Source organism: Leuciscus leuciscus, assembly GCF_965113295.1.
Source record: "Leuciscus leuciscus genome assembly, chromosome: 11".
Classification (NCBI taxonomy): Eukaryota; Metazoa; Chordata; class Actinopteri; order Cypriniformes; family Leuciscidae; genus Leuciscus; species Leuciscus leuciscus.
The window spans coordinates 20658105-20673918 of NC_138735.1; the positions used below are offsets into that span (position 1 = coordinate 20658105).

Here is a 15814-nt window from a genome sequence, read left to right on the forward strand (position 1 = left end):
TGACGGCAGTGGCCGCTTCAACCAATAAGAGGGTTTATAGAGAAAGGACGTTCCTCCTCTTTTCTATGGAAAGTCTGATGGAACATATGGGGGAAATCAGAAAATACAAATCTGCATTTGCGGTGTAACCTTTGATTTATAAGCCCACAGAGGTCGCATATTTTGGAGACAGGTGATAGAGAGAGGGAAGAAATGTTCTTTATTTTCATCAAAAGAAAAAATACCAAGAAAAATGTTGATAAAAAATGTTAAATGAGAGAAAAGTGCCCCTAAAGAAATCGGTGGTATGTTTAAAATCACGCAACATGAGATTAAATCATTATTATAAGCTGTCAATGCACTCGATTAAGATTCATGAAGGCTAAAAATAATGTCTGGAAAATGTTAGCAGACATAAAAACCTTTAACATGGGTTATTTGGAAAGCTGTTCGCTTAACTCAAGAACATTGCTAAAAGTGTGAGTGGTCAAACTACTGCACCAGATGAATCTGGGTTAGAAGAAAAGAAAAACACACTGTTCTCATCAAAAAATACAATGAACATAGGCTAATTAACATTTACACTATTGGGAAAAATGAATCATGTCAGCCTTGCACAAGTAGGCCTATAACATAATGGAGTTCCCCAAATAGACATTGAGGAATGCATATTTGAGATCAAAGTCCTTATATTTAATATTAACCCATGTGTTATTGTGTGCAGATTCAGAATCATATCATACCAAAGTGCCAGATTTTAGCCCAACTACTGTAAGGCTATCTGAGTGGAGGCTGTGATGCAAACAACATTTCTTAGTATGGTTTGTCAGTATCAGTAAATCAAGTTCTGTTCTTCACAAGTGCATAAAGCAGTTCTTCAATAGATAAATCTGAGATGTGTGCCCTATTGCACTGCAAGTTCAACTGGAATCTGTTGAATTGTGTTGCTGAATTTACACTGAGGTGAATCATGACCACTAGATGGGAGACTAATGCTTTAATAAATGACATGAGTCTTCATTTTGAAACAAGCCACACAACTGCATGGAATGTCACTTTTTAGGCAGCTGGTAAAATAATGGAAACGACATTAAAATCAATATACTGTAGAGTTTATTGTGACGGAGCAGAATTATTTGCAGCATCAACTGTTATAGCTCTTAGATTCTGTCCTGCTTGGTGAAGTCAAGTGTATCCCATCATATATGCAAGGAAATACATCCTCACTGACCACAAAAAGCCATGTGGTTCTGGGTTTAATGAACAGATATAGTGAAAGGCAATAAAACAGTTATGAATTATGGTTTAGGAGACCTACAAGCTTCTGATCTGAGCCTGTGATCATGATATATCACTCACAGGTTGAGCTGTATTGTGCTGAAAGAACTGTGCCATATGATGTCTGACTCTGTCAATAATGTGGATCATGCGATATTGATGGGAGCTTTATGTAACCTTGCATGCTCTAATAACCGAATCGTTCTGATTAACATGAAAGACCTTTTGAGATCGTGTTCCTCTAACAGTGACAACCTGAAATGTCCGCATATCATTTTACCCCCTCCTCCTTATTTTCATATTTTCACATATTTTCAGGACAATTAAACACACCCCAACTCTCATCACATCTAGTAATACCTCTCAGTATTTTAAAATAATGATCACTGTGATAGTCATTGTTTAATAGAATTACAGTAAAACTATTATTTTGCTATTATTTACAAAAATAATATAACATTTCTCATTAAAAATGAAACTAAAATGACTAAACCTAAAATATTTTAAGAAATATGCAGTGTTGGGGAAAGTTCCTTTTAAAAGTAATTTATCAATATTGCACTACTCCCTAAAAAGTAACGTGAGATAAATAAACCTCAGGCTGAAGGAAATGCAAATTCATGCCTGTACAGTAGAGGGCGCAGCTCAAACAAACCTGCAGAAGAATAGGACAAAATTAAAAGAAACATAAATGTGATGTTTATCTAAAGTCATACTAGCTTATTAGTAAGTTTGAATCGGACCATTCAAGGTCAGCGAAATATTCTGTGGTTGTATTTCACTGTTTTTATTTATTTGGAGGAATACTGAATCTGTTTTTGTGCAAGTGAGATGAGTAAATGCATGATCATATTTAGTCTAGAACTACACTAAGCCTCATGTTTACACTGCGCACTCACAACGCCTCTGCACTTACTTTTGATTTCTCTCAACATGGAAACAGGAGAGGTGTCAGTCAATAAATGAGAAAACAAAGTGCGTTACTTATTTGAAAAAGTAACTCAGACGTTTTGTTGTAAATTTAAAAGCAATGCGTTACTCTACCAATTATTTGAAAAACGTAATCTGATTACGTAACTTGTGTTAGCCTACTTGTAATGCGTTGCCCCAACACTGCTAATATGTACACTTAAAGGGTAAATAAGGTACAAAGGTGTACCTTTTGAAAGGGTTCTGCCCCAGTGACAGCTTCTGTACCTTTTTCCTTTTCCTGAGAGTGTATTTCACATTACAGTAATGAGAATTGTAGAGCAGAATAAGCTTAATTGATCTGAAAATAATGTTGCAATGCATAAAATCTTCATGGTCCTATATGATTTTTTGGGGGGTGACCTAGTCTCCTCTTCATATTCCCCTACATGAAAAAGAAGCTATTGGTCATTTTGGAAGGAAACAACACTGATGTAATCAGATCTGGCACAAATGTGTAGCGTCTGACATTCACAGATGCCTATTAAACTAACAACCCTTTTCAGTCCAAAATGAATCCTGACAAAAATTCATTTTCCCTTCATGAATAATTTCATCTGCAGTGGGATGATGATTCTTTAGTTTAACTTTTGTCTACACTGAAATTGATTTTGTGGCAAATCTGAATTTTAGGGGGTTCTAATTCATGGATGTGTCAACAGTAGGAAAGAGATGGGTTTCGAGTTTCTTGCCGTATTTGCCCTGGCATAAAATGAATCACATTGCTGAATTAAAGACCTATTTTCATGCCACATTAGATTATAATCCCACAGTGTGAGGCGGCACACACTGAAAATGAAACTTTGGTACATATTGAACACTTAATCATTGCTAGGGTTCAGGGGAAATTGAGCTATTCTGCACACCCTCTGAATTTAATTTTACAACTTCAGTGCCGAGGGGACGAGACAGCGAGGGTCTGACTCTGAGTCTTGCATTGACATATTTCAACCTGTGAGTCAGTAACATTTACAGGCTATAACTGAGACAAGTGCTCTACAATTGCCAACGTTCAGACTAATATCCTAGAATTCAAGTGTCCAAACAATGGTAATCTAATTTAACGTTATCGACTCTGTTCGTAAATCTAGACAAATCCAATTATAGCATTTTGTAAATGGTCTAGGACTCAAGATGAGAAGACTTTTGTTTTATGATATGCAAGACTGAAGGAAAAATATCCATATTTTGTTCCTGTAGTACTGTGCATGTCAGGGAGTGTCCTGAAAACATACTGCACAATATTACATATAATATTTCGGTAACACTCTACAATAAGGTTTACTTTGTTAACATTAGTGAACTAGGCCTACATTATTTAACATGAACTATAACAATGAACAATACATTTGTTACTGTATTTGTTCATCTTTGTTAACGTTAGTTAATAAAAATCCAGCTGTTCATTGTTTGTTCATGTTAGTTCACAGTGCATTAACTAATGTTAACAAATACAACTTTTGATTTTAATAATGTATTAATTAATGTTGAAATTAACATTAAGATTAATAGGCTAAATGGGGAAGAAGTGCAGTTCATTATAAGTTCATGTTAACTAAAGTAGTTTACTGTTAACTAATGAAACCTTATTGTAAAGTGTTACTGAAATGAGTAATCTATAAATTAATCTCAACATTTACAAATTCATTTTTAAGATCAAAAGTTGTATTTGTAAAAATTAGTTAATGCACTAAAAAATGTTATGAACCAATATAGACAAAGATTAATAAATGCTGTAAAAATAGTTGGTTCATGTTAGTTAATGCATTTATTAATGTTAACAAATTAGGCCTTATTGTAGAGTTACCAATATTTCTTCTGCTATTATCTTTCAAAAGTTCATTAATTCAGTCAATTTTTTCTTTCTTTTTTCTATCCAGCAAGGATGCAAAAGTGACAGTAAAGACATTTACAGTGATTTTTATTTCAAACAAATGTTGTTCATTTGCACTTTATTCATAAAGTATCCTGAAAAAGAAAATCACAGTTTCCACAAAAATAGCAGCACAACATTGGTAATAATCAGAAATGTTTATTGAGCAGCAAATCAGCATATTAGAATGATTTCTGAAGGATCACGTGACACTGAAGACTGGACTAATGATGCTAAAAATTCAGCTTTGCCATCACAGGAATAAATTACACTTTAAAATATATGAAACATAGAAAACAGATATTTTAAATTGTAATAATATTTTACAATATTACTCTTTTGCTGTGTTTTTAATCAAATAAATGCAGCCTTTTAAGCATAAGAGATTTCTTTCAAAAATGACTTGCTTATAGAGAATCATTTTAACAGATATCGCTCAGGCAGATTTCAAGTTGTGTGTCAGAAGTAAAAAAAAAATCTTTTAAAAAATAGATTTCAACAAGGACACTTACTAGTGTACAAATGTCTCCAATAAGACCCTCAGCAGACAGGCTGATGATATCACAATGGCTCGAGGGCAAGTTTTACTCCAGCTACTATATCTTGCTGATGCAATATTACAGAGCAGAGCAAAACTAGAAAAACATTTGGCTTTTCCATGACTTTCACTTCAGAATCAGTTTTACAATTCCCTTACATTTCCATGGCCATCATGACCCTCATTCTTGTGTCACAGATCAAAACACACATCTCATTTCTGTATGTCCTTCCTGCTCTCTTCAGTGCTGGATGCTGGAACTCTGTCCCTGAAAGGAGAGAAGTAATGACAATACTCACACTGACAGGAAATGATTAGATAGAGCCCGTCTCAAAAGGCTAAATTTAAGGTGCCTGTTACTTAATCCCCATAATGCCTCACCAGGCATGAGCCGCCACATCCTCCTTCACTAAGAGAATCCATGTGCTTGTTTATTTTGTCTCCTTCTACAGGTAATAAGAGTTCCAGGCCCTCTCTTCACGTCTGTGTGCCCATGTGCGAATTATTCGGTAGCCTAAATCGGCGCAAAAGACCCCTGTTGTACATCATGCAAAGCCTGCTGGGGATGTAATGCTCTGAAACTGTGCTCTCCACTGAGCTATGGATTATGGGAAGGATTCAACACCAGCATCTCCTGCTCCTGTTTTCCTGTTTCCTAGGGAACACTCCGTAGTCTCTTTCATCACGGTGATAGAGCATTCGGATGGCTGCGGATCTGACAATACCGCACCCGACTGGAAGTGGTGGAGGAGCGGATCAATAAAAGGAATTGTGGGTAATCCTACTTGGTCAGAGTCCAAATGTTAAAAAAGAAATTTGCTGTTATGAATATATAAAACACATTACCTAACACAAAACCACATTAAAGAGGCCATATTATGCCCTTTCACTAAGTTTTGATTTTGTTTTTGTGGTCTACTAGAATAGGCATTCATGCGTTTCATTCATTCTGATAAACACACTTTTTTTTTTTTTTTTACATATCTTATATTGTTGCAGCACCTCTCTTCCCAGTCTGTCAGTAACACTTGGTTTAGTTCCTGTCTCAATGAAGCCCCTCCTTTTGAAAAGAACAATGTGCTCTGATTGGTCAGCTGGACCAGTGTGTTGTGATTGGTCAACCACTTCACGCCCTTACCATAACTGCGAGTTTCAACACAACCAGGCCTCACCCCTTTTTTTTGTGTATGTCATGGGCGTGAATTATTTAAATGAGGAATATTGTGACGTGTAAGTTCCCCAAAGAAACTCAAGCATACAATCGAGGCATTTCAGGGACTGCGTCCAAAATCTTTTCAACTGCTAAAAAGTATGTTCTATATAGGATGAATGTGTGTAGTATAAATGTAATCTGGACATACTACATCAGCCATGCTGTGATTGTCATGTGACCTTCAGGCGTCAGTTGCGTCGCTTCACTGTCATTCACAAATCCTCTCCTGTGGCCTCATGGGATAGTAAAGTGTCCATTGTATGCGCACTTTGAAATCTTGCCTGAAGTAGGCCGTGTCCCAAATGGCCCCCTAAACACTTGTGGTCTTCCAACGAGTGGGCACTTTCGCAATGTCACATCGCTTTGAGTGATGGGAAGAAGTCTGCTTCTGCACATATTGATCGCAAAGGGGGCGCTCGCGAGCACCCTTCTGAAACCTAAAATGACAAATGTTACACCCTACATTCTCGTGGACTATCACGTGCACGCAGCAGCCATTGCAACTCCACAAGACTGTAAGTGCATATGAAGTGTGCCATTTGGAATAGGGCCTAAGTAGAATTTATGCAAATTCAGAATGATTCACTTTGAATCTTAATTTTTTTTATTAGATTTGAATAAAGGATTTTTAGAAGTAGGCGGAGCCACAGAGCACACCCCTACCTATTACGTAATCGCAATGGACCAATGGTAGTTTGCAGGTGTTTACCAGCAGGAGCAAGCTTTTCTGGAAAGTTTGCTTTGGCAAGCTGTTTCGAACTCCAAAAATAAACTCCAAAACCAAATTTTATGTTGGTTTGATTTTCTGTTCAAAATTTCATCACACCAGTTTGTTCTTCGATATTGCTTGAAGTACATTGTGGCGTCATGCTAGAGAAATACACCAAAAAATGTCTCTAGTAATTTGTGCATGTTTGGTTGAACTAATCCTTTAAGTGTGCACATAAAAAATGATGTAATGTTCTTTATTTTTTGTTTAATTTTAGTTAAGATAAATGAAACAAACAAATCACACTAGAATCACACTAGCCGCGTTTCCATTACAGATTTTTGCAAAACTTTTGCGATATTTTCTAAATGTCGATAAAAAACTATAGCGAAATGACAGCGTTTCCATTAACCGATGTTATGGCGATGTAAAACGTAATTTTATCCTCTTGTAATAAGTCATTCCAGAAATCATGGCAACAGATGTTGGTAGGTTCACGTATATCGCAGCCACCGCACTATCCATTATTAATTTAATCGAAGAAGACGTAGGCGTGTATCCAAGCATTAATGGCATGGAAAGTCCACGGATGAGGTGTTTCTCCCTTCTATCTGCTTAATAACTTTAATAAAGCCTTCTTTAAAGAATGATCGACTTTTACGTACACCACCAGGTAACCTGTAAAAACTGTTTCCATTTCAGTTTTGGGAAATATTCCTTTTTTGAATTGCCTGAAAAACCACCTCATGTGAGCGTAAAAGCTTTTTTGTGATGTATGGGAGTTTTCGCGAAATTGACGTGTTTCCATTGATCGTATTTTCAATTCGCGCAATTTAAAGGGTAATGGAAACGCGGTTACTGCCTTGTGCTAAAGTGTAGCGAAACTTACCCCATAGCACCCCCTAGCGGTAATACTGGTGTAACTGGTTTAAACGCGAATACGTTCGGTGTGAATTTCATGGCAAGTCTAGTGGACATAAGAACACAGCTTCAAATCGCAAAGAGTAATTTATTGTCCTGACATCAGAACATAATCCAAATCCAGCGTGATTATTAATGTAGCTTGGTAACAACACAACTGGGACCAGGTCAACATTTCAAGTTTCATTTTCTCTTTTCTCTGCTGGAATCAGAACATGAAGGTAAACAGAATCATTTTTCTTTTTTTTATACTAGTCTTTTCGGGTTTGTTGCTTTCAGTGACACTGACATCTGCACATAAAAATTATATAGATCTATATTTATATTCATATTTATATATTTATCATTCTCTATTAACATCTCAGTGAAGCAGTTCATCTTCTCTTGTCAAGTCAAACAGTAGAAGCAACCTGTCAGAAACAAAGCCTCTCATATCAAACACTGATCGACGTACAGCACACACTCAACTAACATTGAAAGACAGGTTTTTTTTGTACATCTTTGGAGGGAATTAAGCTTGCAAAGTTAAGTTTTGCCCTCCTGGTAGTATTCCAGTGTTTTCTAGACGTCGCTTAATTCCAGTAAAACACACTTATGAACAAAAAAAAAAAAAGAACAAAAAAAGAAAATGCATGTATAAATCGAAGAAATTATGAACTGAAAAACCTAAAAAAAAAATGTCTCCAGTGCTGATTGAAGAGATTTGAAAATTTGGCACAGTCATTTAGCACAGAAAACCGAGATCACGCTCTAAAACAGACAGTTTTCCTGCAAATATGGATGATAAGTAGCCGCATTTATTTTTATTCCACACCGAGTCATCAAGAAAGAAAAAAGTGAAACAAAAAAAGAATCTATGTCAAAAATCTACATCTATTTTTGTAGGCAGTGAGAAAGCACTTCATCGACGAGCAGAGGAGAGTGGAATGATGCTCCGGTCTTCTTCTGCTTTTTGTTTTTAGTTGCCACAGACATATTCACATTTTCAGAATGAACGATACTGGCATATACATCCTTGCTCTTCGAATGAAATTTTGGGAAAGGGACGTTGAAGGTTAATACATCTCTCCAAGGACTTTTTTTTTTTTGTCTTTTTCTTTGTACTGTAAAACAAATACCTAAAGCCACAGGAAGAACCGAGTGGTCTGAGTAATTTACACAATGCACTTGTGTAATGCATCTCTAAATACTTTACATCAAATTAAAAAAGATCAAATAAAAATAGAGGGGAAAAATGTGGAAAAAAAGCTTTTGATCCACCGTGACGTGAAAAGAACGTTTAGAAAAAGGTGAAAAGCTGTTCCCGTTGCTCGTTTTACAAACTTAATTTTCTTGTGCTTACACACTTCGCCGCCTTCTACTATACTTATTTTTTCCCTTTACACTTTTCAAATACCTTTCAATACAAACCCACTTTCTTCACCAAAGGTTAAGCTTTCTTTTCTCTTTAAAGTACGTGCTCTTTCTCATCTCACGCGCATTCTTTCTCTCTCTGTCAAGGCCTTCTTTTCTCTCTCACTTTCTTTTTTTTTCCTAACTCATTTTCACTATGGAACCAGCTTAGACGAACAAAACTCTCTGAAAAATGTTTTGTGACACGCATGCACATGCAGTTTCCCGGCCTCTCGACGTGCCCCACCTCTGCGAGGCTCCAAGTCCTAAACCCAAGAGTCGGGGGACGCGGGGTAGTGACTCGTTTCGTAGTTGAGTTCGCTATAGGGCCGGGCGGCGGAGTAGAAGTCCACGTAGTTCCCGGTGGACTTGAGTCCCAGGTGCATATTCAGATCAGTGGCGGGAGGGGGGCGATGGACCTGATCCTCAAAAAATGGCTCCTCAAAGTTCCTAGTGGAGTTTTGATAGATGGGATAGGCCTCGTAGTCCTTGTGCGGGGGCTCCTGTGGTGCGGGAGGCACTGGGACCTGAGAAGAAAGAAGCATTTGTGAGTGTTCAACAGAATATATTTATATATATTATTGATGTACTGTATATATATATTTATCTATATATTTATGAATTATTGCTGTCTTAAGAGTTTCCTGTATAATTATATAATTTCCAGCTATTATTGCACATTTTCTTTGTGAAGAAAGCATACTATTTGTTAAAAGCGCAAGAATGATTTGTATTTATGAATTTACTGCTGTCTTGGAATTTTTTTAATATACTTATAACTTCAATAATTTACAGCTATTTTTGCATGTCTTTGTAAAAAAACAATATTTTATAAATAAAAAAATAAAAGCGTCTGAAAAATGTATAATAATAATAAATATAAATATTTTTAAATAAATGTATAAAATATGTAATAAATAATACAAATATACATTTATAATTAGAAATGTCAAATCGATTTATCGCGATTAATTACATTTAACAATTATTTGTGAGTATATATATGTATATGTGTGCATGTATGTATATATATGTACGTATGTGTGTGTGTATATATGTATATATACACACACACGTATATACATATACACACTTTTTGTTAGATGGGATTTATCGATTTGACAGCACTATAAATTATTCATTTGAACATAATAAAAAGTTCAGTAGGCATAATTTCAAATCTGAACTACTGGCCCAACATAGCAAGCAGAAAAAAAATTCTTGCCCTTTTGAATCTTTATACCTGATTGAGTTAAATTAATTAAATCAAAAATTAACATTCTGTCATATACTCATTCTCACGTCATTCCAAACCCATATGACTTCCTTATTTGCAGTGAAACACAAGGGAAAGTTCACACTGATCTTTTTTTTTTGTCATGTGCAGATGTACAGATGAGTTTTAATACATCATAACATTCTGCATTCTTCATAACATCTCCATTTGTTCTCCATGGAAGACAGCAAGTCGTGTTAAAGTTTGGAACCCCGCATAAGTTGGTAAATGATCACAAAATGTTCATTTTTGAGTGAACTAACCCTTTAAATTCAAGTTATTCAGTCCTTTCAGAGCTGCTTTGGATAACAGAGAGACTCGAAGCAGAAAATGAGATGTTACTAATTGAAAAAGATGCAGAGCTGAATGCTCTCCAGCTACAGAAAGAAAGATCCATGTGGAAGCCAGGCTTATCGGCACCCAGCCTCCTCGCAGCTGCTCGTCTGGGAAAGCATTACTGTCGACTAGCTCAACATACGCTGTATTTCAGAAGTGTGCCATGGACATCTGGCAAACTTTATCCTTATGAAATCTGAAAATTTACTATTATGAACCTTGTCAAGTAGAAGTAATAGATCTTCTATATGGCCAAAGTGCCAAATATACTTCATCACTTGGAAGCATATAGTTGCTATTCATTAGCATAGCATGCCGGCTCACAAAGTCAAATAAACAACATCTGACAGGTCTATGCATGAATGAATACATCTTCATGCTTTTGTTTGCCAACACAGTTCTGGATTGGTAGATCGACAGCTGCCTTGTGTTGAAAACATGCGCTAACGACTTACTCTCACATAACCGCATAACAGTTGTAGTAAATATAAATGGTGTCTGAATTTAGGAAGGATTTTCACAGTCAGAGACACATTTCACAAGCTGCAGTCCCTGTTTGACCCTGGTTAGTTGAGTCGTCTCAGGCTGATTCATGGCTCACCTGGTTGTGTTTGATCTCGTCATTTGAAGTCTCGTATGAGTTCCGGAACAATGTGGATGTTCCACAGGAGGTTTGAACTGCGGGATGAAAGAGAGAGTCTGAATGTGCAGAGAATGTTTTAGTGTTTTTTTTATTTATTAAAAAAAAAAATCAAGCATTAAACAACTATGAAAAATTCTGGAAATTGTACTCGTTGACAGTGAAACAAATCCAACCTTTTATAAGATGCGCTGGCAGAGATGTAGCTAAGAAAATCTGGGATTTTTATTTAAAGTGAGGGATATGATAGATTTGATATGATTTTTCGCACATATATTAAGATATTAATAAAATCTATAAAATATAAAAATATCTATCTATGTATCTATGTTTCTGGGTATCTATCTATCTATCTATCTATCTATCTATCTATCTATCTATCTATCTATCTATCTATCTATCTATCTATCTATCTATCTATCTATCTATCTATCTATCTATCTCATATTTGTTTGACATATTTTGATACAAAATACACTCCATTAATAATGGATCTTACATCCACTAGAATTATTGTATCCACCTTAATATTTACAGTATATATTCAAATTATGAATGTAATTATTAATATAAATGTAAATGAATACAATATTAATATTATAAATACATAAAATAACACATATTGATATATTAACACTACTATACATCAATATCGATATCATTTGCACCAATATAACAATACACAGACATAAATGGCAATATTTACCTAATTATATATATATATATATATTTTTTATTTTTTTTGACTCAAAACAAATGACTCGCATAGATTTTGTTGATATTAAGAGTTTTAAATCGATTCATTAATGGATATAAAACCACTGTGATGTTTACTATGTTGCTTGATTGTAAATATATCATTACTATTATCTGATGTAAAACTTGACATTCTGCAGCAGCAGTTGAAAAATTATTCAGCATAGATGCATTCATTTCACATAAAAAGCTCAGAAAACAAAGTGGAACCTACAGTTCTGTAAGTGTCTATATAGTTTACTTTCTGTTAAGTGCTTCAAACTCTGTGTCTCTTCATCCTCCTCCTCTTAAAGTTAGACCCACCTGCCATTGTGTCTTTTCTGGAGGTGTGCTCTCCTTTGTTTCCATGGTAACCGGCGTTGGTTCCAGTGGAGTCGTAGTCGCTCTTCCTGTCCTTGAGGCTGATCATCTCTCTGGGTGAGGCGGGGGCGCTGGCTGCAATCCAAATAATCACAAAAAACATTCTTACTGAGCATCTGGAGACACACTGGCCTGATTTCACACTTTGTAGCTTTCTCTCTCTTTTAGCTGTTGTTGTTCTGTTTGCCTATTCTCATTTTGGTGTAACCAACTTGAACTTTTCAGTTCTCTGCTCCCCCAGCTCCCACCCTCAGTGTCTGTTTATTTTGTCCAAATTATTTTGTCTCTCTCTGTTTCTTACTGACTTTGTTCATCGTTTCCTGCCTGTACGAGTCTGGACATGCAGAGATGTGCATCATTATTCATCATTAGTGTTGTTTAGCATGACAGCATGAAGGACGTTTCCAACAGGTCTTCAACAGCCAGCTCCAATCTACCCCGCTTTCCCAAGCCACGAGAAACAGTAAATCACACAAAACCCACTATATTTGTCCTTTAAATGCCATTCTCTGAAAAAAAAAAGAAAAAGAAAAAAAAGTCAAGGTACAATTTTGTGTGGTTATGAGAACATTGCTGTATGTTTGGGTAGCCCCGCTCCTCATTACTGTATATTAAACATCAAATTCATTCTGATTGGCTGTGATTGTGTCACATCCCATTGTGTGGACAGACAAATTGCTCATCTCTGGAAACGCCACAGACTTTGGAAATGCTAGTAATGTGCACAAGTTAATTAAAATACATCACAAGTATTGTTAAGTAGTTGTTAAGTTTAGGTATTAGGTAGGATTCAGGGATGTTGAATATGGTCTTGCAGATTAAGGCATTAATATGTGCTTTATAAGTACTAATAAACAGCCAATATCCTAGTAATATGCAAGCTAATAAGCAACTAGTTAATAGAACCCTAAACTAAAGTGTTACCTCTGGTTTTATCTAACTGTATCACTTGAAGTATATTCAGGCCGTTCAGAACATCTGTATGAAGGTCACAGAGATCGGGAATGAGTCTTCCCTCTGTGCCTAAAAATCCCTTCCAGCCTCAATGCTCTAACCGGATCAGCGCCACTCCCCCTCTGGCCCTCCTACAGCCTGGTCTGATAGAGCCTGGATCCCTGGATCCTGGGCAGCGGCACTATCTCCAAAGCACACAGCTACCCGAGGGCTCACGGGCACGGAAGACCTCTTTGGCCAGCACAGAGGTATTTAGACACACCCACGTACACACACACACGTACACACACACACACACACACACACACACACACACACACACAATGATCTGCCCTGACCACAACACATAAACCGGCTCATATACACACGCTCTTTTACAAACCGACTCCAGTTTTCACCAATAAAACACATAATAGCTTTAAGCACCACTCTACCCACAATGGCCAAGAGAAAGATTAGCATGCTAATTATTTCAAACCCATAATCAGATTATATCTGCAAGTGATTTAGCCTCCTCTAAACTGCCTTGATATGACTCCTAATCTAATCATTGCTCCTCAACAATGCATCATATTGCAAAAATATGCACATTGCTGATTATCAGTCTTAAATATCGAGAAGCTCCGGCTGTTATTGAGTCAACAAGTGCGGAAACTCTCAAAGGCTTCGGTCATGTTTCCATAAACCTCACGAATATGGATTCTGAGAAACACGCAACACAGTTTTGCAGGAAATCAGTACTGATGCATTTAACTCAATGTGCAGTTCGTGCTGATTTGATTTTCTTCAGGTAAAGCTTTGACTTTACAGAACAGTTGATGACCTTAATGGTAGAAAATGAAAACAATATGTTTTGAAAGACGTGTAAGAAAAACTGATATTGTGAAGAGATGTGCTCCACAGCAGATTCTAGTGATTTCTGCTGGCGAAAGGGCTTTTGTGTCTGAGCTCCACAGGCATCAAGAGCGGAACATTATTGCTACACTTATATCACGTATATCTACTAGCCTACAGCACTAAACACACTAGATTCTATGAGAAATATGTCTTGATATACCAGCTAATATGCACAACAGTTTGCAAAATCAACCATTATTGTCAATGAATCCCACTCAAATGGAAGTGAATTCCAATTAAATCGTGCAATTTTTTGTTGTAACTGACATTAACCATTTGTTGAATGTTAGTTAACTTGACCAACCATGTCACATAAGGTACATAAGGACAAAGGAAAGCAACAATTTGCCTGTATGTCTATGAAACTCAGATGTCATGGCCAACCTTGCCCTTGTTTCTCAGAAATGTAACATGAGGGGCAAACACTCAAGAAACTTAGCTATCATATATTGTATTTTATTGCATATATTGTGCAGATTGCTTGCTGGCACCTGTGGTCCATTAAATATACAATTAGTATTTGATATTTCCACTTAAACACCAGGAATGGACTCAGTTGTACTCTAAAAATATTAACAAAGAACTCTTGAGTTCTGCCCTCAATGTGTAATACAGTAATAGCTGGCGACGCTACATCATGGTTGCTGTGTTCTTAGGGTCTGGCATCCCATAAAAGTATTTTTGAAAGACTTGTCTGGTGGCATTGGAAGCATCACCTCCATGCTTCATGATTAAATTATAAAAGTGAGCAAAATGTGAGCAAAAACGTGTCAACTGCATTGAAGTTCATGCCAAACTGCTTGATGTGGCTTCAGTGACCAGGCAGAGCTCCAACTTCACTGAGCAACAGCCTCAGTCACACATTGATCTGTGTGTATTTTAATGTGAGGTCAGTTGATATTAGTCACACTCCTTTCTGTCCATCATTCTTAAATGAAAATGAATACACTAAGATATAAAGTAAAAAGGATAGCAACATGTTTTTTTAGTTTTTTTAATAAAAATATTCACACATGCACCAAGCACAAAACCTAATCTACTCTGCAAACTGTGTGATGAATGCTTTCATGATGCAAATTCAAAGATGAGCGCTTTCAGTGTATTCGCTGATTATAATGGGAGCGATTCACTTTTTGATGTCACGACGCTCTGTTTGTGTCTGGCATAACTATACGTTTATGGTTGCCAAGCAACGTTGCAACTTTCTGCATTAATACAGAATTAGACTGTGAAGTTTCCACAGCTAATTTTACAACAGCGTCAAACGTGGCTCATACAATTATATGTATAAGCAAAACTTTTTTTTTTCTTTTACATAAAATGAAGCTGTTTCTGCACTTGAGCCAGACTTATTCAGTTGTTATGAATAAACGTATGTATTGGTTTGCATCCAAGTTCCAATCAAAAAGACAATAATAAAGAAACAACCTTTCATTTGTAAAGTGAATTATTTACAGAATTATTAAAAATAGGAACTACTACCTGATAATATAAAAAAAAAATGTTTTGGGGGTTGAAGCTTGAGTAGCTCTAAGCAATGCCATATTAACAATATGCAAATATTTTTTACATATATTTTCCTTTAAATAAATAAATACTTTATTGACTTCAATTTGATACTACGGTGCTTAATTACTGCACAAAATCATATTCATAAACTACATTTAATATATAAAAAATATCCAAAAAGATTGTTTCAAATATTCCGATTTTTCTAATCTGA

General features: G+C 36.1%; 1 protein-coding gene across 2 annotated transcripts in view; it reads right to left on the reverse strand.

Annotated features, from left to right (window-relative positions):
• Positions 1 to 7548: 7548 nt before the first annotated feature.
• Positions 7549 to 15814, reverse strand: part of ctnnd2a (catenin (cadherin-associated protein), delta 2a) — a 287583-nt gene continuing 279317 nt past the window's right edge. For both annotated transcript variants that reach the window (XM_082184574.1, XM_082184575.1), the window contains 3 exons: positions 12184 to 12315; positions 11086 to 11162; positions 7549 to 9399 (listed from right to left, as the gene is read on the reverse strand). In XM_082184574.1, coding sequence (XP_082040700.1) covers positions 9139 to 9399; positions 11086 to 11162; positions 12184 to 12315 — 470 coding nt within the window. In that variant the 3' untranslated portion in view covers positions 7549 to 9138. The remainder of the gene's footprint in view (positions 9400 to 11085; positions 11163 to 12183; positions 12316 to 15814) is intronic.